This window comes from Stegostoma tigrinum, chromosome 20, assembly GCF_030684315.1.
Source record: "Stegostoma tigrinum isolate sSteTig4 chromosome 20, sSteTig4.hap1, whole genome shotgun sequence".
NCBI lineage: Eukaryota > Metazoa > Chordata > Chondrichthyes > Orectolobiformes > Stegostomatidae > Stegostoma > Stegostoma tigrinum.
In genome coordinates, this window is record NC_081373.1 from 38,683,521 (window position 1) to 38,708,395 (window position 24,875).

General features: G+C 40.3%; 1 protein-coding gene across 3 annotated transcripts in view; it reads left to right on the plus strand.

The window, feature by feature from the left end:
• LOC125461849 (inositol polyphosphate-5-phosphatase A) overlaps window positions 1-24,875 on the plus strand; it is a 499,445-nt gene that overhangs the window by 427,422 nt on the left and 47,148 nt on the right. For all 3 annotated transcript variants that reach the window (XM_048551135.2, XM_048551134.2, XM_059653108.1), the window contains exon 12: window positions 11,822-11,895. In XM_048551135.2, coding sequence (XP_048407092.2) covers window positions 11,822-11,895 — 74 coding nt within the window. The remainder of the gene's footprint in view (window positions 1-11,821; window positions 11,896-24,875) is intronic.

Sequence of the window (24,875 nt, forward strand, 5' to 3'; positions counted from 1 at the left end):
TGGCAGCCAGTCTATGCTCAAATATTATCACATTGATTTATCATGTGATGACTAACTAACTGTATCACTTAGTTTATTGACTATGAATAAAGCTTGGCATTATACGAACTGAGGCTAATCATTAAGTCCTTGCTTGTGATGATGTTTTAGAGTTTGACTCTTGATTTACAGTAACATGGCTGGACAGTTTCTGAGACACTGCATCAACTAACTGCATGATGGTAGCAGAGAAAACACAAAACACGAGAAGCTGAGCTTGCAATGATTTCCTGGTGGTGTGCAATTTTGCAGCTCAAGCATTTTATTGTGAGGCAATACTTGGCCCATTTCATATTTTGGCCTCACTGTAATAAAGCTATGTGAATAGGCACTGAATGAGATATGCCTCAGGTTTGCTGGTCATATTTAGGTACTCACTTGGATAGGCAGTAAGACTGGTTGCTTAAGTCTGCATGGTTGGTAGGGACAGGGGGAGCATATGTCAGGGGAATGTCTTTGATGCACACAGGGTAACCTCCAGAAGAGGTGCCCCAACCTTCCTTCCTTTCTTCCCATAGTGATTGTAATGACATTAACCAAGTGGACCTCATAGAATATGAGTTCCCTGTTTGGGTCTGTTAATCTGATCCGGTCAGTGACTTCTGGCTGACAGATATAAACAAGAGTGCCAGACATCCTGTTCACTCTGCGAGCTGGCTGTGAGGGAGCTGGATCAGTGTCAAGGACTCTCCATATGTAAATAAAGGGTGACTTGGTGATGGGATACCAGCCACTGTGGAGTCACTTCACTTGCTTCCTGCATTTTCTCAAATAAAGTGTGGAAGGCGGTCTGTCCACCTCCTGACCTCCATATTTTAATATGACCAATACATTATCCAGGTCCCAAGTTTGCTTAATTATTCATTTAAATATAGTAAGCCAACCACATAGTAAATCATGGGAGTCTGATCAGGATTAGGTATGAAGGTGATCAGCTAACTACTCAACCTATTTTATATGTCGCAGCTTCCTGCTAAAAGCACACCCAACAAAGTGCTTAAAATCCAGCTTTACATCATAGGTATTGAATACCTGAAAGGGGAAAGACACAAGGGTAACATTGTGGTGAGGGAAGATCAGGAAAAGCAAGAGATGCATCCTTGGATGGTATTCAGCATGTAAATATATAAGCATATGTTAGTCTTCAAGAATTTTAGCCCCTTCACTGGCCAGTGCACCTTTACCTGCAAACTGAGGAGAAACAGCCATGCCTCTCCTTTGAAGATTAGGTGCAGCTGGCCGTGTGTTTGCATCAGCTTGTCTTCCGAGAGAGAGAAAGAAGTCTGTCATTGAGTGATGCATCATGTTTGAGTAGCTGATAGCATTTGAAAATGGAGAGATGTGGGTGTGAGGCTTGTGGCAATGTTAAGTGCGCGATGGCAAGGTGAAGCTGTCATTGTGAAGTATGGATTATGGTTGATGGAAATTGTTGGTATGTGAATGTACGTGGGTAATGTATTGCATGAAGTAATGTTGCATTTGGTGGGATATGGGGTTTGAACTTGCATTCACTGACCTTGACCACTCTTGTGAGATCATCAAACTTCTTGCCCGACTGTGTTCATATCATGGTAGAAATACTGTCTGCATGAAATTCAATAGCTATCTGCTTTCACTGCCTTTGCAATATCAGAATAGTCTCTTGGACCCATTTGAAGAGAGGATCTTTCTGTTCTGATCAGCTCATGTTTCAAGATCTCCAATGCTACATTGTAGAAGCTTGGAACATACTCCCTTCCATGTTGTGCATTCATGTGGCTTTCCCTTAGCCAAGCTCATGTTCTCATCTGCTCAAGTCAAAATTTCTGAAGAAGGGTCTAGGCCCGAAACATCAGCTTTCCTGTTCCTGTGATGCTGCTTGGCCTGCTGTGTTCATCCAGCTCTATACCTTGTTATCCCAGTCAAAATGCACTTCCCTTTAATCAGGGCATGCTAACTTGAACATATTCTGATTAAAAGCCACAACTTGAAGTGTTATCTCTGTTCCTCACAAGTGCTGCCTTAGTTTCTGGGAATTTCCAGTATTTTCTGCTTTTGTTTCAGATTTTCAGTGTATACAGTATTTTGTTATTGTAGCCTGAGACACTGTAAGGCTTTCTGGGTCCCCTCCTTAGGCATTTACCTGCTCAGTAGAGCATATAATGCTGGCTACATATAGCAACCAGGTAAACAAGCAGCACCAAGTTCTCATACTGCCTCCATTGGAAAGAATGGATACAGATTAATTGTGTAACCCCATGTCATTTTTCAGGTGCTATTGAATTTTGCCCCAGTATTAAAGATAGCTGTTAATGTTATTACAGATAGCTTTGAAGCAGTGTGAGAAATATTTAAACGGTTACATTATAAGCATGACCGTAACAAGGTATGCCTGAGAGAGAATTCTGATTGACTGGACTCTGTTCAAACACGTTTCCAATGTCTAAGTGGTAGAATGTGATCCAAGGGATGAATGGTCTAGTTCATGCTTAGTTACATTCTCACTGGCATTGGCAGTCGTGGATAGAAGGACAACTATAAAGTGGCATGGTGGCTCAGCACTACTGCCTCACAATGCCAGAGACACGGGTTTGATTCCAGCCTCAGGTGACTGTCTGAGGGGAGTTTGCTCATTCTCCCTATGTCTGTGGGTTCCTCCAGGTACTCCAGTTTCCTCCCACAGTCCAAAGATGTGCAGGCTGTGTAGATTGGCCATTTTAAATTGCCCATAGTGTTCAGGGATGGGTAGATTATAGGAGGATGGGTCTGGGTGGGATGCTATGAGGGTCAGTGTGGACTTGTTGGGCCAAAGGGCCTGTTTCCACACTGTAGGGATTCTATGAGCTATAGTCCAAAATTTAACATAGCAGAGTATTTTTGAATTTGAAGTTGTGAGGGATAGGTTAGCAGAGGCAGACAGAACCCATGCGAAACATCTCCTATTCCTTGTCATTCTACTGTTGCAGTACTGGCATTTCTGCTAAGTCCATTCTCTGATAAGTGTAAAATTACAGGAAATACTTGAGCATCTTTAGTTGAATGAGATCAGATCTTTAATGATAGGCATTTTCAGGAGGCTAGCAATAAAACTGTGCCTTCCACTTGCTGCTGCTGTTGTTTATCCAACTGTAAATGTACCACTTCATTTCTTCACATTCAATGTCTGATTTCATTGGAATGCCAGAAGGTGAGCAGCTTCTCTGGATCAACTTCATGGGAAAGATAAATGATTTAATGAGCCATTTGAGATAATCTAATCTTCATGGTCTGGTTATACACAGAGTGGTGTGTTCGCTAAAAACAAACTGCCCTTCTTCAGGATAAATGTTCCTATACCAAATTCCCCCCAAAAAAATCTATTGCATCCTTCATCAACCGCTGGTCTTGTACCAGGTTGACAGAAATTTAATTCAAGTCAGCTCTTGAAAATAATTATTGTATTTTGAAAGCAGTAATCATTGGTTTGGACATGATTGAATGTGTCCATGCCTATTGACTTTTTCTATGATTTATAGGTTTGTTTAGTCGATATTCCCATCTAAATTGTATAATTAATTATAAGTGTAGCTGTCAGGTCAGAGGATGGAATGCACTGATGAGTATTTGGGAAGATTAAATTTTCCTTTGCCATACAGATGTAGAATTGGGAATTTCACAGCCCTGATGCAGGATAGAGTTGTTCTTGGTGCCTGCTTATTTAGTCTCTGACTTGCTGCATGCTGAAGTGTCATTGATTTTTGGGCTTTATCTGTGTGATGTCTCTTCAGTAACACTGGAATCTATTTAAATTGAACAATCACTGACAAACTTTCTTGTCAGTAAACTGCTTTGTCACTGTCCCCTTAGCCTCTCCCATACATAGCCTACTAAAGCACAATCTTATCCTTGCAATCTTTGTTATGTTCTTTATTAAGTGCACAATGCAAAAAAAAGTCCTCTCACAAATATTTTGCATTTCAAGATGTGCTTTGCAATTATTTGAATTTGATATTGCTTTTTAAGCATTTACTTCTGGCATCATAATGCTTTTGGAGGACAACAAGATCTAAGAATGGCAATCCATGAAGCCTTATTCAAAATTATATTAACCCTTTAAAGTATTGCATTTTGCTGTGCTACCTCTCTAAAGAGCTGTTTATTGGAGTTTTTGACAACAAGTAAGTTGTCAAAAGTAAATATTTAATTTTGTTATATTCTACCAGCATTATAAATAAATCTTTTGAACCCAAGGAAATTATTGTATGTTTTAGGATGGGCTACATTTTAATGCAGAATACTCTACAACAGTATAGTATTGGCACATTGAAAGGAATAAAACTCTTACCCATATAATAAAACTAGAATGTCTTTTATGTTGATCTTTTAAATCTTGAGCTCAGGGAACTCCTTCTAATAGAAGCACCTTTTATCCTTTTGTGTTATTATATCCAAATTTAGGCTGTTGGAGTTTTACATTCTTTTCCAATGCTTTGAAGAGCTCTTCCATCTTAGCTACACTTCAGATAACCACAATCAATGGAAGAAAATCTATTGCTCTTCAAGACCTAGATAGCCTTCTAAAACCAAGTTGCGCTGGTTATTTTAAGGAACTATCATACTGCACATGTTCCACTGTAGCATGGATGGGCTCCTGAAGTGCAGATTTTGTTCAGTCAGGTTTAAACCAAATGTGAAACTGCAGGCATTTAGAAAGATCTGTGGGCAAAGTTTGCACACATGGTATCCATTTTATTGGGAGCTATGAGTGACCTTAGAAATCCAGAATGGTATCTGTGCATCCATCCATACTTATTATACGAGTTGTGGTTGATGCAATGTTGGTAGGGTATTAGCACACACAGAGTAAACACCAGATGGAAGCATACAGGGTGCTTATCTTGATCAATATCTGTTGCCACTCTTGACGATAGCAATGAAGATCAACATTCCAGTTACTTGTCTTTGAATTGTGTACGGCTGAACACACATTGAGCAGTAGGTACACCAACCCCCATCTCTCATCCTGCATCATAGCTTTGTTTAAAAGGAACATCAACTAGTTAGAAGTTAGTTGTTGGTTAATTGATCCAGTTATTTTCCAACCATTTTGAAACCAGATTGCATTTCTTTTGGAAGTTGAAAAGAGAAAGGGTAAGGTTGTGAGGAGAGGACCTGGGGAAGTACAAGGTCCATGTTTAGACCATCTGCAGATTATAAACCAGAAGAGATTGTGGAATAAATGGGATGTAAAAGTGAGTCTGGCTATGAGAGTTAGCTATGATCAGTGCTAAGAGAGGAAGAGTATGATCAAGCTATAAATGTGGTGTATTACTCATAATTGTCAGAGATTGTTGGGCCAGCAAGTCATGGGATGCAAGTGACTTGAACAGTGTAACGGGCTAGTCTTGTGAATGGAAGAGGATGACATTTCAAGATATGTTTACTGACCCTGACCATTCCACATCAGATTGTGAACATCTTTGCAACACTTCAGCCAGGCCCCTTTTGAATTGAACACATCTCGTTAGAGAGAAGAAGGTTGAGAAGAAGGTTGAGAAGGTTGAGATCTGCTGCCTGCTTACATATGTTTGACTTAATTCAAACATATAAAATAATCAGAGGGTTAGGTAGGGTGGATAGGGAGAGCCTTTTTCCTAGGATGGTGACGCTGAGCACGAGGGGGCATAGCTTTAAATTGAGGGGTGAAAGATATAGGACAGATGTCAGAGGTAGTTTCTTTACTCAGAGAGTAGTAAGGGAATGGAATGCTCTGCCTGCAACAGTTGTAGATTCGCCAACTTTAGGTACATTTAAGTCGTCATTGGATAAGCATATGGACGTACGTGGAATAGTGTAGGTTAGATGGGCTTCAGATCAGTATGTCAGGTCAGCACAACATCGAGGGCTGAAGGGCCTGTACTGTGCTGTAATGTTCTATGTTCTATGTTCCTCCTACCTCTTCCACCAACTCCTCCAGTGCAGTGTCATAAAATGTTGAAGGCCACCCTCTACCATACCTTTCGAATATTATAATATTATTTTCCATATCAGAACACGTTGCAAAACAACACTCAATAGCCACCTTCTCTTTAAGAAGCCCAATCTGTATTCAAGTAGTACAGGCTACTTTTACCAGGAGCTGGCCTCTCATGATTTTGAGGCCCAATAACTCAGCCACCCATATAGCTTTGACATTATGCTGCAGTCATGTCAGTTAGAAGGCAGCACAAACCTGCCTTGTTGCCTACCACAGCAGTGGTACACAAAGGTTAATCCCACATTGTGAACCCTGTACCAGTTTATGTGGACAACTGAATTTAGGCTGCCTGGTCTTAATGATTTCTGAAAGATGACGTTATCCTTATTGTCAACTGCACCAGACCTGTACCTGGGGAATGCAGAGTTTGTAATGTAAAATCATCTCAAATCTGCTGCCTGCTTACATATGCAGAAATTACAGTAGAAATGTTGAGGCTCGGCCCTCCTTTAATCTGAATCAAAGGAGAATATGAAATGGCTACAATGAGCTGTGTTTAATCACAGGAACCCAACAAGCTATTATCAGAAACAAAGACTTAAAAGATCAGAGATTTTTTACAATCTGCATCCAGAACTGGTATAATTAGCGCTTAGATTTGAAGCAAATTAAAAAGAGTTGAGATTTTTCAATTGATGAGAAACTTTTGTTAACATATAGTTCTCTCCAACTATTTCCAAAGTGCAAGTCACATCTTTTCCTCCTTCCATGCATCAGTTAATATTTGCATCTGCAGACCTTCTCGTGAATGGCACTGATGGGTTTGACAAATGTAAGTAGCATCACCTCTTGATCTGATCCACTGTGGGCTTGGGCTGTAGGCCCTGAAGAGTAATAGCTGTTGTTCTGCTGACTGGTTATCCAGAGTGTCACAAAGTAGAATTAGCAATTCAAGAGTGGTGGGAAAGTTTGTGAAATCCTGTCAACCAGCCACATTGAACATTTCTATACTTTGCATTAATACTATGATTCTTTGCAAATACAGAGCTTTTTATTTTTTTTAAGCTTAGAACACAGTGTTTAGCAGTGCTTTATAGCTACAAATTAGGCAGGCCAGTCCCTACCAGCCTGAGATATTAGGTGAACAATATCACGTTTCAGCCTCAGAAATCAGAGAGATCATTTTGGCATTGAAATTCGGAGCCCAGGTGCCATTTTGAAATTATGAATTGATGAGTTTGTGAAAGAATCATATGAACCCATTTTTCATTTCACTGGTGTGAACAGGGGAAAACATATGAGAATGTTTTATAGCAGATATAATGAAGCAACAAGACAGTGAAAGAAAAATGCTGTCATATGGGGTGGCATGGTGGCTTAGTGGTTAGCACTGTTGCCCCACAGGACCAGGGGCAAGAGTTCAATTCCAGCCTCGGGTGACTGTGTGGAGTTTGCATATTCTCCCCATGTCAGCATGGGTTTGCTCTGGTTTCTTCACGCTCTCCAAAGATGTGCAGGCTAGGTGGGTTGGCCATTCTTAATTGCCCATAGTGTTCAGGGATGTGTAGGTGGGTTATAGGGGGATGGGCCTGGGTGGGATGCAATGAGAGACAGTGTGGACTTGTTGGACCAAAGGGCCTGTATCCACACTGTAGAGACTCTATGATCAGTATCAGGGCTGTAAGTGGCAACCAGTTATATTGGCAGAAGTGGAAGCATCTGTATGATTTGCCTTTATTTACTAATATTTTTCAGCCTACCATAAGAAATAGAGTTTCAGAGAGCAGAAGACCTTTGATACTATCAGTCAGTTCCTGTTCACAGGATGACTTTTATGCCACATGACATGATCCCAGTACAGACTCCTGATTGGGTGCAGAGGACCCTTCACACTGCTAACTAGCTGTCTTCCTGCCAGACAGCCACTGAATCGCAGTCCAACACTTGATTTAATGAGATGATGGAAGCAAACACACCATTCCCTTTGCACTCTAACACTCTCAGCCCATCAAAAACTCTTAAATCCAACCCATATTTTGGTTTCAGACCTAGTCAGTGGTCAACATGGATATTTGATATGTTTACAAGGTTGCTGATAGTAAGCCTGTAATAGATTTATGTTGATTCTCAGTACTGAAGATGGCCTCTTCCTCAGTCAAACAAAACCTTTTTGTTTTACTATCTCCTTTATTTTACGTGTAAATGAAAAAAGATGATAAATGTGGTATATGGCTAGACTTTAAAAACATCGTAGTGCTGGTTTCAATGATCTGAATACAACATAATGGTAAAGGTAAATGTGAAATTATACCTATGATGTAAATAAATCCATATATATGTTACTCCATTCCTACTTTAGTTGCTATTAATGATTAAAAATTTAAAATCAATCACTGCTGATTCAAATTAACAACACACATTTATGTAGCTGATCGAATTAAGTGATGTGGAAGAGTCCAGAAATGGGGGAACTCAGTCCACAGGGGAACTCTCAGTCTTCAGAGGGTTGTAGGTCTGGAGAGCATGAGATGGGATGGAGCAGATAACTGAGGGATTTGAACACAAGGATATGAATTCGAGATTTTACTCGACAAGAAGCCAATCTAAGTCACAGGCATAATAAAAGAACAAGACTCAATGCATGTTAGACTATGGGTAGCAGAGTTTTAGATTAACTTGCGTTTTAGGGAGATGAATGGGAGGCAAGCCAAGGGAGCATGGATGAATCAAGTCTGGTAACACTGAAGACTTGGCTTCAGCTGCATACTGACTGACGCAAAGGTGAAGAAAGCTTTATTACAGAGTGGGAGCAAGTAGTCTTAGTGAGGAAAACTCAGTTCAGCGTGAAAAAAATTTTTCATGCTGAGTTTGCAAGCAGTCTGCATGCCTCAAATGTTAGAAGGAGATGTAATCAGTGGACGGGGATTGATGTTTGGGGCAAGAACTAAAGACAACAGCTTTGGCCTTCCCAATATTTAATTGGAGAAAATTTCTGCTCATCTAACAATGAATCATTGGATGATGTTCAAATCAGGTGGCATCCACTTGAATATCAGTACAATTGTCATCACTTTCATTGGGGAAGTGATTCCCTGATGGTATTATCGCTGGACTGTCAATCCAGAAACCCAAATAATGTTCTGTGGACCTGAGTTCAAATCCCATCATGGCAGATGGCGGAGTTTGAGTTCAGTAAATATCTGGAATTAAGTACCTAATGATGATTGTGAATCCATTGTTGATTGTCAGGAAAAAACCCATCTGGTTCACTTACATCCTTTCGGGAAAGAAATTGCTATTTTTACCTGGCCTGGCCTACATGTGACTTCAGACCCACACCAATATGGTTGACTCTTAACTGCCCTCTGAGTAATTAAGGATGGGCAGTAAATGCTGCCTAGTCAGTGTCACCCTCATCCTGTGAATGAATAAAGGAAAAAAAATTAATATAGCTATTCAAACATTTAGACTTTGATTTTAACTGGGATTGCTTTTGAGCCAGGCAGGGTGTGGTGAGGACGGAAACCCCTGTGGGTAGGTCAACTCTGGGATTGGGTTTAACTCTTGGACTTTCTTGTAATAATATCAGACTATCTTGTCTCCTGATCATGACAATGTCAACAGCTGAGAACATAGGTAATTGGGTCAGAGCCTTAAGACATGAAATAGTCCCCTATGGTATATAATTGTTACTAGGCAAATGTTTTGGTAGGCGTTGGGAAGATGGCTTGAGGATGACTGAAGACTTCCTGAAGAGCCTAGGAAGAACTTTCGTGCTACTCCTGGCTCATAATGATTCCACTGCAATTCTTCTTTGGACTTAGCAATTGGCATTCCTACCATCCATCTCTGTTGGGTTGAATATCAGGCAGAATTCCCCAGCTCATCATAAAAATCATAAAATGGCACTTCTTAGGCCATCAAGTATTGCTTTCCAGTTGAAATCTCAACTGGTTTTAAATTCAAACAAATTTGATTTTGTCTGGTGGGAGGGGCGTGGCTTTAGGTCAGTGTGCTCAGTCTGAGTAAGTTTAAACCTACTTAACTGAGTTTATACCTACCGAAGCTTCAATCTCACTGACAATAACATCGAGGCCAGAGACTGTCTGAATTCAAATATGTTCAAAACAAGTGTGCACTTGGTCACCTTTTCATTCGAAGTTATACATATTGAAGACATTTGTTCAATGGAGGGGATGGGTTCATATTTCATAAAGCAATGAAAATTTTTGAACAGTGTGGCCATGTTACAAATTGGAAGGACTTTGGTTCCTGACTCTAAATGGAAAAGTGGAAGAACTGGTCATCCTTGCAGGTGGCTCAGGTGACTGCTTTCGTACAGATAATTAATGCATACAAGTAGCTGCTAATTTTGCATTTCAGGAATGATTTATGAGGTGGCATGGGATAGAGGGACATAATCTAATTTAGATCAGAACCTCTGCCACCCATACAAAGGTATCAGCACAGCTGTGAGAAGAGAGATGATTAATGGGCAGTAGCGTAAACACGCTGTAGTCATAAAAGGTGTTATTTTGATGACATACTTGTCGGAATAGGAAATGGCACTTACAAAGAGTGATGGTCAGTAGCAGAACGGATTATTATGAGCAGTCAGTCACTTATTCACTTAGAATCCAGGATAAGAACAAATATTGATGCAAAGATAATGCTGTTTGTAACAATTTGAATGGCTGTTTGTTCAAAACCAGCTAATAGCTCTGTGATCTAACCTTGGGTTTCAGTAAAAGTTAAGAAAATACATTTGTACTCTTTAAATGGGAGAATAATGCACAAAAGCCATATTATGTGTAGAAAATGAATATCATTAACCCTGTTTATAATTTCAGACTTGAGATTGTATTCAGTTCAGGTCATCATAAACCAAACTGAATGTTACTATCTAACTCCCATAAGGCTTGTAATGAGAACTACCCCTCCCCCAGTCGCTTTGTTTTAAATTGAATTACATGCCTGATTCAAGCACTGATTTGAATTTATCATTTAAAGTCGCAGGAAATTTTGACTGCTCCTGTGCAATAGCTGTTAGCAAGTGTTGTTTGCGCTTCGCAGTATTTGAGGATTTTACCAGTCAATCACCTGATTTAGGTTTTGTTGTCTACTTTGAATCAGTGCTCATTTTGCATTGGCACTGGTGAAGAACTAACCAATGGGAAAAGGGCCTTATCCTATAAAATATTGTGTGTAGAATTTTCAGACATGAGGCCATTCAGTATTACAAAATGGAAGTGTTAAAATAATGAGCAAAAGGTAGAAGTAAATATAAATACAAATTTGGAAAGGAAAAAAGTCACAACATTTGTTGTGAAAGCATGGATGTTAGTATATATTATTATAAAGAGGTAAAATAAGTCGAATTCCCAGTAAAATATTGACTAGTACGTTCTACTGGCTCAACAATTTGTTCAGTGAGTTGCACGGTCTGAGATCACATGATCCACGGTTTGATCCTTATTTGAACTGCTGGATGGTTTCGTCCAACAATACAACAGACAAGACAAAACTCTGTTGTCCTCTGCAACTGTCAGTTGACACAGAGGAAATTAACCGTGGTTCTTCTGATAACTATATTCTGTACATGGATATCACGTGGAGACAGGATTGAGCTTTGTTGAGATGTCCTCCCTATTCCAAAAATGGTCAACACTTAGTGAGTGATAAATGCAACCATGCACCATCAAGACACCAAGAATTTCTGGAAGACAAGGTAGAGGAGAAATCTGGTGCTGGGTAAAGACATTTAAATGATTCTGTTCAGTGGAGTAATGAATGCTTTAAGTACAAGATGCTGTAAGAATAACCGTCTGTTAATTAATTTCTTTTCAGCTTTTAGAATTTGACAGAGAGTTGTCGGTATTCAAAGACAAGTTGAGTGAACAAGAGATATCATTTCCACCAAGGTACAAAATTTACACTATCACAATTTTTCTACAAGCATTCAGTTCAAAGTTTAATATTTTGGAACAGTATCTTTCAAATAAATCGCAATATTTAAAGCATTTAGACTTCTGTTAGCATATCTCAATTTGCCGATGTGAAAGATGGAACTGTGTTTGTTGGTATTCTTTGAAAATGATTTGTTGGATCAGTGATTATTCACAGGGCCACTGCCTCCATCAGAAAATGGGAAGAAAGGGATTTTGTTTACGTTCGGATTATGACTTGACCTTTGACTGCTTATTGTATAGGAAATGCTGTGCATTATTAAAACTCAATATTTACCTTGTTATGTTGTCGGATCCCACAGACATTTCCTTGAATGTATTTCAGTAGCCATAACTCTAAAAGTTTGCAGTAAATTACAATATATTTCAGGTTTTGACCAAGTTGAAAATAACATGGTGATGATGCTGATTCTGTCATGTGATCTAATATCTTCAGACTTTTGTTGTATATTGCCCACTATAACATAGCTGATGGTCTTTGTCCAAATATTATTTTGGTGTATCTCTGAAGTACTTGTGTACCAAACAAATAGATACATAGTCAAACTAATAAAATCATTTTAAATGTATTCTGAATTGCACAACATAATTCCCAAATACCAATACTGCTCCTGCAGAATTTTGTAAGTCAGGCAAGCTTTCGTTTGGTACTTTGCTATTTTGCACAGCAGTAGCTAAGGAACTTTCATTGTACAACAACTGGTTATTTTATCAGTAGGATTGCTGGTTTGGTAAATTGATTGCACCGTCAAGTTTCAAGAATTCATTCTTTTAAGCTGGAATGCAAGCAATAAATCTGAATTTGTTAAAATGTTAAGAATATGAGAAAAATCTATCCAGTCCATCACATCCAATCTGTTGAGTCCATGGATATAATTTTGTTTTTATTGTGTGACTCAGTGTGAAAGCAGGCCTAAAATTAGGAGGTACTTTTATGTAGGGGTGGGACAGGTTTTCTTGCAGTTATATTTTTCTTAGCTTATTCATGTCCCAGTGGGTAGGCAGACATAAAGCTCTGCCTGTCACAATTGCCAGTACCTTCCAGGCTTCAAATTCCATGCTTAAAAGATACCAGGGCAGCACTTCATTTTCTGCAATCCAGTAGCATCTTTTATCTGTACACTGCTGTCGGATGTCAAAGACCGAGCCAAAAGCGGGCACGATTCTGTAACACCTCAGTAGAGTTTTTCCAGGATACTCCCCGAGAGAGAGAGAAAGGAAATGTTTTTCTCTTGAGATGGCAATGAGGCTATCCTAACTGATTGTGAATAGAAGTGGCTGCGGAGATCAACACCCATGGGTGATTTAAGAGAACTTGGCTTCCTTGTCTCAAGCAAATGAATGATTTGTTTGGCACTCCACTTGGCGTATATACCACTGCCTGCTCAATGCTTCACAATTCTATGAGCATGAGTTAGCATTCTAAGCTTGCCACTGTGCAAGATCGTCACACACAAGATGAATCGCCAAGTATCTTCATCAGGTGCCTCATGTGCAGTCAATGTCTGTCACTTCATTTCTGCTACCAATGCAGCATTATTTGCACCAGAAGGCAATTACTTCTCATACATCTGCTCGTGTTCATGTTTAAACCAAAAAAGGAGCTACAACACTCAACAGCTCGCACCTCACTAACTCACTGTCCTTTCATGCCAACCCGGAGAATATACACAGCTGATAACTTTCCACAAAAGGCTTGCATGGGACAAGGACACAGCCACAAAATAGGGCTTTGAGATGAACACCCCACTGGTATGTCAGACCATATAATGCTTTATCAACTTGCGTACGCTCTAGCTCTTGAATGACATTGAATCATTTTCCAGACCTTTTAATTCCTAACTTCACCGACACCACACTTTTGTTTTAACCAGTGATGTCCACAAACAATCACAGCTCTCGTGATTGGCACCTCTGTCGATATGTGTCACTGCAGGCAAAACACTGAAGTAGCCATGCTAATGTCTCTTAATGCTACTCTCCTCAAAGACAAGAACATGCATAATAAAAAGTGTGAGCACACATAGGTAGATGGCAGGAGGCAAACTGTTCGATACAAGGCTCCTGACCATCTTCAAGGAGCAGGCCACTGAGCTGGCAAGTGAGTGTGAGCTGAAGAGGTGATTGTATTTAATGAGAAAGCCTTCAATCTGTTCCTCCCCAGCTGTCTTAATGAAACCTTGTGTGAGGGTGAAAGATCATATTTGCAAGCAAGTCTTTGCTTTCAAGTACAACTTCTGGACCCCACTTCCAAGCCTGGGCCAAAAGTAGAAGACGAATCCTAGCCACCAGGCCCATCACTGCAAGTACCTCACAGCACACCTCTGATGGGTAACAGTCATGAACCTCAGAGGAAACAACATCAAGACCATCCTCCCACCCTCCACCAATGCAGACACATTCACCTTGGCTGACAATGTATCCAGAGTAGGCTTGGGGTCATGCTCTGGTGAGCACAGACTACCATTGGCTTGCAGCTCAAGGAGGAAGAAACAGCCAAGGTTTCTGACACGAGGAGGACTGACGGAGAACTGGATGTACTCATTGTCACCCATGAGCCAGCCCTGGAGATCATGCAAAGGGTACAAACACTCAGGGAAACTGGGAGTCGTACAAAACATGCGTTGTGACAGCTTCCTGGAGAGCGGGGCACACACCTGCAGGACTTGCTGCCTGTGGTCATAAATCAGCTGGATATTGAGGGAATGAAATTGTTTAACCCTTAGGCTTTCTGAGGGACCCCAATAATGCTGGGGACACCTTGGCTCTCTGAGCCCACAGTGAAGTGGACAAACAGTATTATTTCCTGCAAAGGGCATCAGTGAACTCACAAACATGCTTATGAGCTGCTGATTGGTAGATGAGACCAATGAAAGAGCCTGTGGCAAGGAAATTCAGTGCTGCTGTAATCTCCTATGCCATAGGGATAGCATTGCTGCAGGTCTGCCTGTAGGAGGTGGCAGATGTAACCAACAGCTTCTCTAGTCATGAAAGAAGCCACTGGATGTGTTTTTTCACTCATATACAGTTAGGTTTGATGCCTTTGATAAACCCTCTCTGGGTAGTCTGTTCAATGCTGCTGAAGACCCTAGTTCTCTACTTCATGTGTTATTTACCCATCCACAGCTGCAGCCCCCACTAAGCTTTGTGTCTCTGGTTCTGTTGGTGTTATTCGTCCCTTGTCCTCCTCCTCCTTATCCATAGAAAAGCTAACGCAGCTACTGGGTTATCTCGGTTGAATGTCTGGTCTGGAAGTGCTGATATGTGATGAAAAAACTGGAATGAAATATTTGTTTTCCACTTCAGATCTTGATATGGTCAAATTGTGCTTTGGGCCCTTACGAGGCTACTTAGGTGCTCGGCAAAATCCTGCCCACTGGTGGATCCACTATGACATATAAGTAGTTTTCTTCTTCCTGATGCTGGCACATGCAGGATCTTTGCGGCCTTGGTCTTCACATTGCCACATCCATGGAAAACAATCAACTCAGTCTGACTCATGATAGCTTCCATTATCCCCTGTGATACAGTCCTACAGTCTGCACCACAATTTCATCCCTGTGTCCTTGGTGTTCAGAAGCATATGGAAATAAAAGTTAATTCTGAAATAGCCCTTCCCTGCACCATCAACGCTGTTGCTGATTTGTTTTTGAAAGACAGCCTATTTGAACGTGCTTTGACACTCTTCTGTGGCTGGCACCTCTTGAGATGGGCCTTAAACCCAGGCATTCGGGTCTGTAAGTAAGGATACAATCACTGTGCCACAAAACCCTCTCTGCTGATGCTGATTCTTAGTTTTCCTTCTTGTAGAAGTTAGTAAATAGGATGTTGGTGTTATTAGATGTTGATGTCTTTTTCCTTTCCATTGGCATCCCTTATTTCCTTCTTCAATCTCCCACGTGACCAATAGCCCTTGTGGCATTTCCCCTCAAAGTTTCTTCACTTCCCCTGATTCTACACCCATCCAGAACCCCATGCTTTGCCTGACCTTTTCACTGTCCCTTACTCCGTTCACCTGATCATTCTCCATCCCTAACACACCTTACATGTCAGTGATTCAGCCCTCTGTAACCCTGTTTTGTCCATCCATTCCTCAGGAACCTTCCAGTGCCCCTGATGACAATGTCCTTTAAGTTTGATTCCCCTCTATTCCTTTCTACCCTGCCCACCTTTCTGTAAACCTTTTTCTGCCTGCCCCCTTTTCGGTAGAACCCACTTTTCATCTCGGACCTCTTTTCAGTTGAGTCCCACTTGCCTGCTCTGGTCAGATTGGCTGCTTGGCTAGGTGTGGCTGCCTCACTCAGGCAGGTTCGTGGGCCCAGTTATCCTTCATCACTTACACTTTAAACTTTGAACAACAATGAGCAAAACCATGGAAGACTAAGGCTTCTCATGAGCTGACTGACTAAGGGAAGCTTCATCCCCGACAAAGAAAGCCCATTGTGCAAAGATAACAAAGTATGGGGCTGGATGAACACAGCAGGCCAAGCAGCATCTTAGGAACACAAAAGCTGTCGTTTCGGGCCCAGACCCTTAATCAGCACCTGCAGTTCCCATTATCTCTGATCACCATTGTGCAGAGAAACTGGCTTTAAAGGGATCAAGTCACTGAAGAGATTTGCACTTGCTGGAGCTTGGAAGAAACAGCTTACTCTGCCAGGTACATGCCTCAGATATATATAATCAGGTTTGTGAGCCCAGGCATTTTCCATTCTTGGCCAACAAGATTGCACCTGAGCATAATTGCAGTGGGCTAAGGTGTTAATGAGTGTTTGTGTCATGCTGATGAACAGAAAAGAGGTTTCAACCATGAAGATTGTGTAAGTTAACCCATCTGAAAGGCTTAATGGCAAACCTGTAGCCTTCTGTCAGGAACTTCAATTACTGTCTCTTCAGCCTTCAGAAGCTTCAGGCAGGCATGGAAAATTCTGTCCCATGTCTGATTTTTGTGCTATCTTCCAAGGCTGGAAATTGATACCCAGTGTCAGGAACACTGATTTCTCTCTCCAGTGTCTCCCACACATCAAGGAGTTGTAGATAGCTCTACAATCTTCAGTTTTTCTTTTGAACTGAGAGCAATTTAAAACCTTTTTAACATACTCCCAGCCCCAAATCACCATTCAACCAAACTGTGGAGAAAAGGTTTCTCTAATCTGTAACCTTGCTTCAGACATCTGAACTTTAGAAACATTTTCTCTATCTGGCCAAGCTGAATAGTTTGTTTACTTTCCCATCATGTGCATGAGGCTTCCTTGCATCCCTGACTTTAAAGGAATATGAGAGATACTCAGTATTTCATTTCAAAATTTGCACTCTTGTTTATATGTTGACCTTATTTGTGAGGGGTTAGTTTACTCACACATAGTGACTGCCAGCAACAAGCAAAAGATGTAATCTATTGCAGCTTCAGTCAGTGGAGCACAGCTCTGGAACTTTACCTTCGTATAACCTCACAAAGCTGAATACATCATCAAATGTCTCAATGGAGCTCCCACCACCTCTCTTATGCAAGAGATCATGCCAAAGTTGCAGGTTAGTTGTAGGATTGTGTTTCCTTTGATGCAATTTCACATATTTTGATTGATTTTTCATTCTGGTTAAATGCTTCAGAGGCCTACAGGCTGTAGTCTGCCTGGTACTGAAGCAACATTTTGGTAACTTAGAGCCTGAGTGAACAAACAAATTGCTTCCCGACATGGATGATCTGCTAGGATTACCTCTTGGCACTGAGCATAATGTGGAAAATGAGTAGAGAGAAGTGAGTTGTCAGCAGAAAGCCGTTACCACAGATGTTCTCATACTTGAATGTCTGTTGGGCTCAATACTTGAAATGTAGTTTCCTGTGGATCTCCTAACTGTAATCTTCCAATAATTGCAGGCACTGATCCAACTTTACCTGCACAGAAATAGAAATTGCTAGATAAAGCTTAGCAGGTCTGTTCGCATCTGTGGAGATGAATCAGAGTTAATGTTTTGGGTCGATGGATCCTTCCTCAGAACCTGCAATGACTGAATGTGACTCTAAATTTTTATGTATTTTGTTCCTTCCTGGATAAAATTCAGGATCTGGAGTCTAACATCTGATCGGAATGTTTAAGAGGAATTTAGACAGATTCATGAACAGGCAGTGAATAGACAGAAATGAACCATGTGCAAGCAGATGAGATTAGTTTAAAATGGCATCATGTTCGGCGCAGACTTGGTGGGCAGAAGGGCCTGTTCCTGTGCTGTACTGCTCTATGTACTATTGACCTCCATTGTTTCTCTTGTCACTTGCATGCAGGTGTGTGCCCTGCAATACCCCCTCAGAGTAACTGATGCTCTTCTCTCCTTTCTACTCTGCCACCAGCATCTCTAGTGCAGCACCTGAAAACACCAGGGCCTATAGTCTCCCATGGTTAGCAATTTATCTTCTCCAGTCTGACATTCAAAGTGACCTCACAATGCTCAAAGTCACAATGCACCTCCCCTTCAAGAGATTCAGTCCATCCTTAAATAGTGCTCAGCTTCAGGAATATTGGGTCTCCTGATTTGTTTAGCTGGTGCAATGTATTGGGAGACCTGCGCATAGAAATCATAGAAATGTGCAGGTCCAGGAACCTGATGCCCTGACGGTATTACATTGACCAGAGCAAGTTAATTGTGCTTTGCATGCACTGCAACCATTTTCAGGAAGAGGAGGGATGGTGTTATCGAACCTCATCCTTCTATCTCAGTCTTTTGTTGGGATTTAAGCAAAATTTCTTAGCTTGATTTTAGATAGCACAGTTCTTTCTCAGTAGCTTGTTCTGACATGGTAAGTTCTGTTTTTACCTAACTAGCCATGTTTCAAGTGTGACTTGCTAATATGTTGTTTCCTATTAAAGTTTATTTGCAGCATATGACTATATCATGTGTAGAATTGCACAGTGATTTTACAGATGAAATGTGTAAGATGAAAATGCCACTTTGTTACAAAACCTTCAAGAATCTCCTCCAAAAAATTTTTGCAAGAATAAAAACTTGTTCTCTTTTCATTTTATAACCATCTTTAGTCCTGTCTCTGCAAAGAAAATAAATCATTTCTATTTATGTAGTGCCTTTCATATCCTCAGGACATCCTAGAATACCATCAATGAATTACTTGTCAATGCAGTCACTGTCCAAATACAGCAAATAAAGTGACCAATTGTTACATACTATGGTCCTAATGTCATCAGTAAAATAAATGACATTTAATTTATTTTTGTAACTGTTGGTTCAGAAACGTTATTCAAAAGGTTAGGAGAGCCTCCTGCTGTTCTTCAATTATTGCCATGGAGTTGTTTACACATTCATTGAGAAAGCAGATTGGATCACAATTTACCATCTCATCATGAGACATTTGACACTACCGCTCTGACTTTATACTGCACTGAATGGCCTGGTAGACACTGTTTGTTCAGTCTTCTGCAGCGGAGATTGAAGTCAAGGACCAAGAAATAATTGATGGTGAATCTTTTTAAAACATATATTGACCCCAATGACATAGAGTTTTTACAGCATGGAATGGGCATACAGCCTTGTATGCCTTGGCACCTATTGGCAGACACCCATCTATTCTCATTCCATTTTCTAGTACTTAGCCATTAACCTTGCATGCAGTATTATGTGCATTACCGTGATCATTGCATGCTGGATTTCTGCTACCCACCATTTTGGTAAAGGTAGGAGAATGTATTGAAAAGTACTCACCTGGCTATGGAAATGGGAGATTCACTCTTAGTCACCCTGATTCTACTGAAGTGCAGGAGGCCATTGTCTGATCACTGTGGCTAGCCTTCCTGTTCATCCGAATTGCCTCAACCTTCCTCCTGACCTCTTAACCACGCACAGTAGCACACTTAATTTCACAAATGTTCCATTCTCTCCTGATCACACCTCACTATTTCTAACCTCCTGATGCCTTCTCCCTCAATCACACTCCACTCCCCACAGAAGCTCCCTGAGGATCATTGCCAGTGACACAATTGCCTAAAATCCAAGTTCAATTTTCCCTCAGACTAGCTGGGAGTGCTAATTTATCCAGAGCTTACCAATGTTGTTTAAAAAAATCCTTTATCTATCCAGCTTCTGGCAGTGTTAAGATGGACCAACTTGTCACATCAACGCTACTTCAGTCAATATTGGAAACAAGCAATTTCCTCCCAGGCATCCACTGATGATCATTTGGTCTGGATGCTTCTAAATCAGGGGGAGCAGCTTGGGAATGGTTCTTTCTTAACTTTCATTCTCCTCTCCAACTCCTCCTCTTTTGAACAACTTGCATAAAGCTCCATGGCTAAGCTTGTAAGCTCACCAAATGACAGGAACTGAACTGTTCTGCGTGCCCACACGATTTAAGATGCTGATTCACCATGATATCTTTTCTCCAAATCAGAAGATTCTGGGCTGAAGTTCAACTCCAGAACATGGACATTCTAATCCAGACTTGCAGTTCAGTGTGTTGGTCTCAATGATGTAAAAGCTAAAATATATTGTGGCCTTTTTCCATTCTGCTTCCACAATCTTCTTCAGCCCAAGTATGCACTCATCATTCTTCAGTTTCAGTTTAATGAGCAGATTTCCGTCTTTAAAAATATAATTTGTGGACATTAGTCTAGTCAGTTCATTATCATGCCTTGTGTTTGGATTTAAAGAATGTGATACAAGATGTAACTGAATATTGCTTACGCTCAAGAAGTCATCCATCAGGACAACTGTGACAAGTCTGAACACTGCACATATTTGTGCAGACTTTGGCTTTCCCATGTTACTGGTCATTCTGGAGCCAGAGAGGCATGACGTGGAATTGATGGAGTGCTTGGTTCTGATGGATCACTTCAAACCTCTTATCATGGTAAACACAAACTCAAAAAGAGCATGTACAAACTTTCCTGCGCATACTTGCCTGGCAAAGAACGCTTTATCAATGGTTGGAGTCGTCATGATGCAAAACAGTTGTGTGATCACAGCTTACTGCTGAGTTATTATTAAGCATCTCATCTGTTTACACCAGAAAGTCAAGATGAACAAAACACTAAACTTGATGAAATCTGTAAAAATAGCCTGGTGTGCATGTTTTATATGGGGGCCAGACATCCTGGTTTTGCCTCTATTCTTCGTGAAATGCCCCAATGTCCTAACGACTTCCTAAGAATAGTTCATACATTCTGCTTTTCAATTTTTTTTTCCATTTTGTCAAATATAAACAATGCCAGGTAGAAACAAATCTTGTGAAATGTTGTCCTTCCTGTAAATGTACATTATATCACACTGTATTACATGCAGTGAACCTGTATCCCTCCTGCCACTGATTTCTCCCTCCCTCACCCCCCCCCCCCACTTTAGTACCAACTGCTCCATTGCTAACGATGCCTTTTGAACAATCTTTGGATTAGAGTTGCGAATCGTGGCTGGGCATATTCAATCAAATGTCATTACATGACCTCCCATTTTCAACTGCCCATTTCCCAGACTCCTGCCATTGATTGCACAACATATCAGTTATCATGGACCCCTGCCTTTCATCCTAATTTCAATTTATAAAAATCTGGACATCCTACTGTTAGATACAGATGATTAAGTAGTCTGCCTCCATAATATGCTCTACAAGTTGTCACTTCTTTCAGTAGTAACCTGTGTACCAGGATTTTGCACGGTTCCAAAAAAAGTGAGGGTTTCAGTTTAATTATTTTCATTTTCAGAACAACATTTAACAATGTTTTTGTTTTAAATCATTATTTAATAAAGCTTGTCTAATCTGTACAATAATTACACGTAATCTTAGTGGAGATAAAGAAGCCAGGACTGACGTTAAACATTAGTTAATGAAGAGTTAGTCTTTTGCAGTTCATAAAATTAAATGATAATTTGTTAAGAGTCTCAGTTGTATTATTTATGAAGCCATTAAGCATTGATTATGTTTGAAGCTCCTAATATGCACAGTAGTGAATACATTGTCCTTGCAGCTATAGTCATTAAATGAATGGCTTCTTTCCTCCTTCAAGGTGTTTGCCAAGTCTAGACAGGAGCAATGGGAGCAAGGAATGATATACAGTTGTCCCTTCACCGTTTGGTGTTTAATAATAAACTGAGGCTTGTTGAAGCTGGACTTGGCAAGTGAGCAGATATCCTAGAAACTCTGCAGGTGTATGAGGATAGGTCAAAAAGTAACTTAGCATGTAAGTTCTGAAAACATAAAAATTATAGCATGTTTGTGTTCTCTAATAAATGGGAAATAGTTGAATCAATTCAAAAGTATTAATATATGTGATTCTTACAATAATAAAAGAAGCTTGTAGCAATTTTTCTATGCCATAAATATACATTTAAATAATGAACTAACAAAAAAATTGGTCTGGAATGTTTTCAAAGATCTAATGAGTAGATAAAGAAATTAAACAGATTTTGTTCAGAGGAATTGGATGTCGTAAATCAATTGGATTGACTGTATCTGTCCTAATCTAGATCTGATTCTGTTCAATTGCCACATGATTACAATCTCTTGCAACTGATAAGAAATGGCTTGAACTTGGAGAGGCCAATTTTATTTACATCATCTTGACAAAATACAATGAGTTTCAAAAAAAGACTTCAAAGGCTTAAGAAGTTAATATTCAAAAAATGCAAATTGTGAAAGAATTTGCAGTGAAATATTGGAAAGCTGATATGTCTAATTGAATCATAGAACATAGGACAAAGAACATAGAACATTACAGCGCAGTACAGGCCCTTCGGCCCTTAATGTTGCGCCAACCTGTGAAACCAATCTGAAGCCCATCTAACCTACAAAATTCCATTATCATCCATATGTTTATCCAATGACCATTTAAATACCCTTAAAGTTGGTGAGTCTACTACTGTTGCAGGCAGAGAATTCCACGCCCTTACTACTCTCTAAATAAAGAACCTACCTCTGACATCTGTCCTATACCTATAACCCCCAATTTAAGGCTATGTCCCCTCATGCTAACCATCACCATCTGAGGAAAAAGGCTCTCACTGTCCACCATATCTAATCCTCTGATCATCTTGTATGTCTCTATTAAGTCACCTCTTAACCTTCTTCTCTCTAACAAGAACAGCCTGAAGTCCCTCAGCCCTTCCTCATAAGATCTTCCCACCATACCAGGCAACATCCTAGTAAATATCCTCTGCACCCTTTCCAATGCTTCCACATCCTTCTTATAATGCAACGACCAGAACTATACGCAATACTCCAAGTGTGGCCACAGCAGAGTTTTGTGTAGCTGCAACATGACCTCATGGCTCCGAAACTCAATCCCTCTACCAATAAAATCTAACACACCGTACGCCTTCCTAACAACTCTATCAGCCTGGGTGACAACTTTCAGGGATCTATGCACATGGGCACCGAGATCCCTCTGCTCGTCCACACTACCAAGAATCTTACCATTAGCCCAGTACCCTGTATTCCTGTTACTCCTTCCAAAGTGAATCACCTCACACTTTTCCACATTAAACTCCATTTGCCACCTCTTAGCCTAGATGCAACTTATCTATGTCCCTCTGTAACCTGCAACTTCCTTCCACACTATTCACAACTCCACCAAATTTTGTGTCACCCGCAAATTTACAAACCCATCCTTCTACACCCTCATCCAGGTCATTTATGAAAATGACAAACGGCAGTGGCCCCAAAACAGATCCTTGCAGTACACCACTAGTAACTGAACCCCTGGATGAACATTTCCCATCAACCACCACCCTCTGTCTTTTTACAGCTAGCCAATTTCTGATCCAAACCACTAAATCACCCACAATCCCACACCTCTGTATTTTCTGCAATAGCCTACCATGGGCAACCTTATCAAATGCTTTACTGAAATCCATGTACACCTTAATCAGTTTGCATGAATACATGATCTGGAAATCCCAGATACATACTAAAGACAAAACTTATATATGTCAATGTGAAAATCACTTTACAATGGAACAGCTTTTTTAAAAAATTCATTGGTCCAATAAGTAAAGCTGCATGAGCAAAACAGACATTGCCACATCACTCAGCGTGATAGTACGCTGAATCTGAAAAGCTGTTAAATAAGTAGCTCAAATCTACTAACTTTTGATCATATTGGAAAATATGTTTCATGAATTTTGAAGTATCACATTACATCAGGAAGGTTATTTCAAGATATTTTTGAAGTTATTGAAGTGATTTACCATGATTTAATAATTATTGTATGGGTATTGGAAAGAAACCATTTGATCAGTGAATCTCTACATCTAATTGAATATATATATGTAGCATAGTTTAAAATTTATAGTTTCCCAATAATGGATTGCACATAATTTTTGAATTACGTACCCTTTATGTTTTGACCTTTTCACTTCTGAGTAACAAAGTTTAGGCTCAACTAAAGTCTACAAACTAGTTCGGAACTACTAATGCATCAGTGATATTGGAGGCACGCTGCTTTGTCACAGGTACAGTGTTTCAGATCAGACATTAAATCAAGGACCCATGTTCTCTCTCCAGAGGACGACAAAACGTAATGACGTCAGCCAAAGATATCAGTGGAATCTGGGAAACATAGAAAAGTAGGAGCACGAATAGGCCATTCAATCCTAACTATTGAGTGCTCCACCATTCAATATGATCATGGCCGATCATCCAACTCAATAAACTGTCCTTGCTTTTTCCCCATATCCTTCGATCCCTTTAGTCCTAGCCAATAATGACCCTCTGAATCGGCATCCCTGAATCACTTGATCAGTTAGTTCAGTACTGCCTGCGTTGGTTTATTGCCCAAATTGCATACAGAAAGTTAATGGTTGCATCTTCAAATATAATTTGATGGCTGTATAATGCTTTGTGAATGTAAGGACATGAATAGCACCATATCAAAGAAAGCTCTTTTTTATTCCTTCAGAAAACAACAAAAGAACAATGGTCAACAATGCAGACAGAC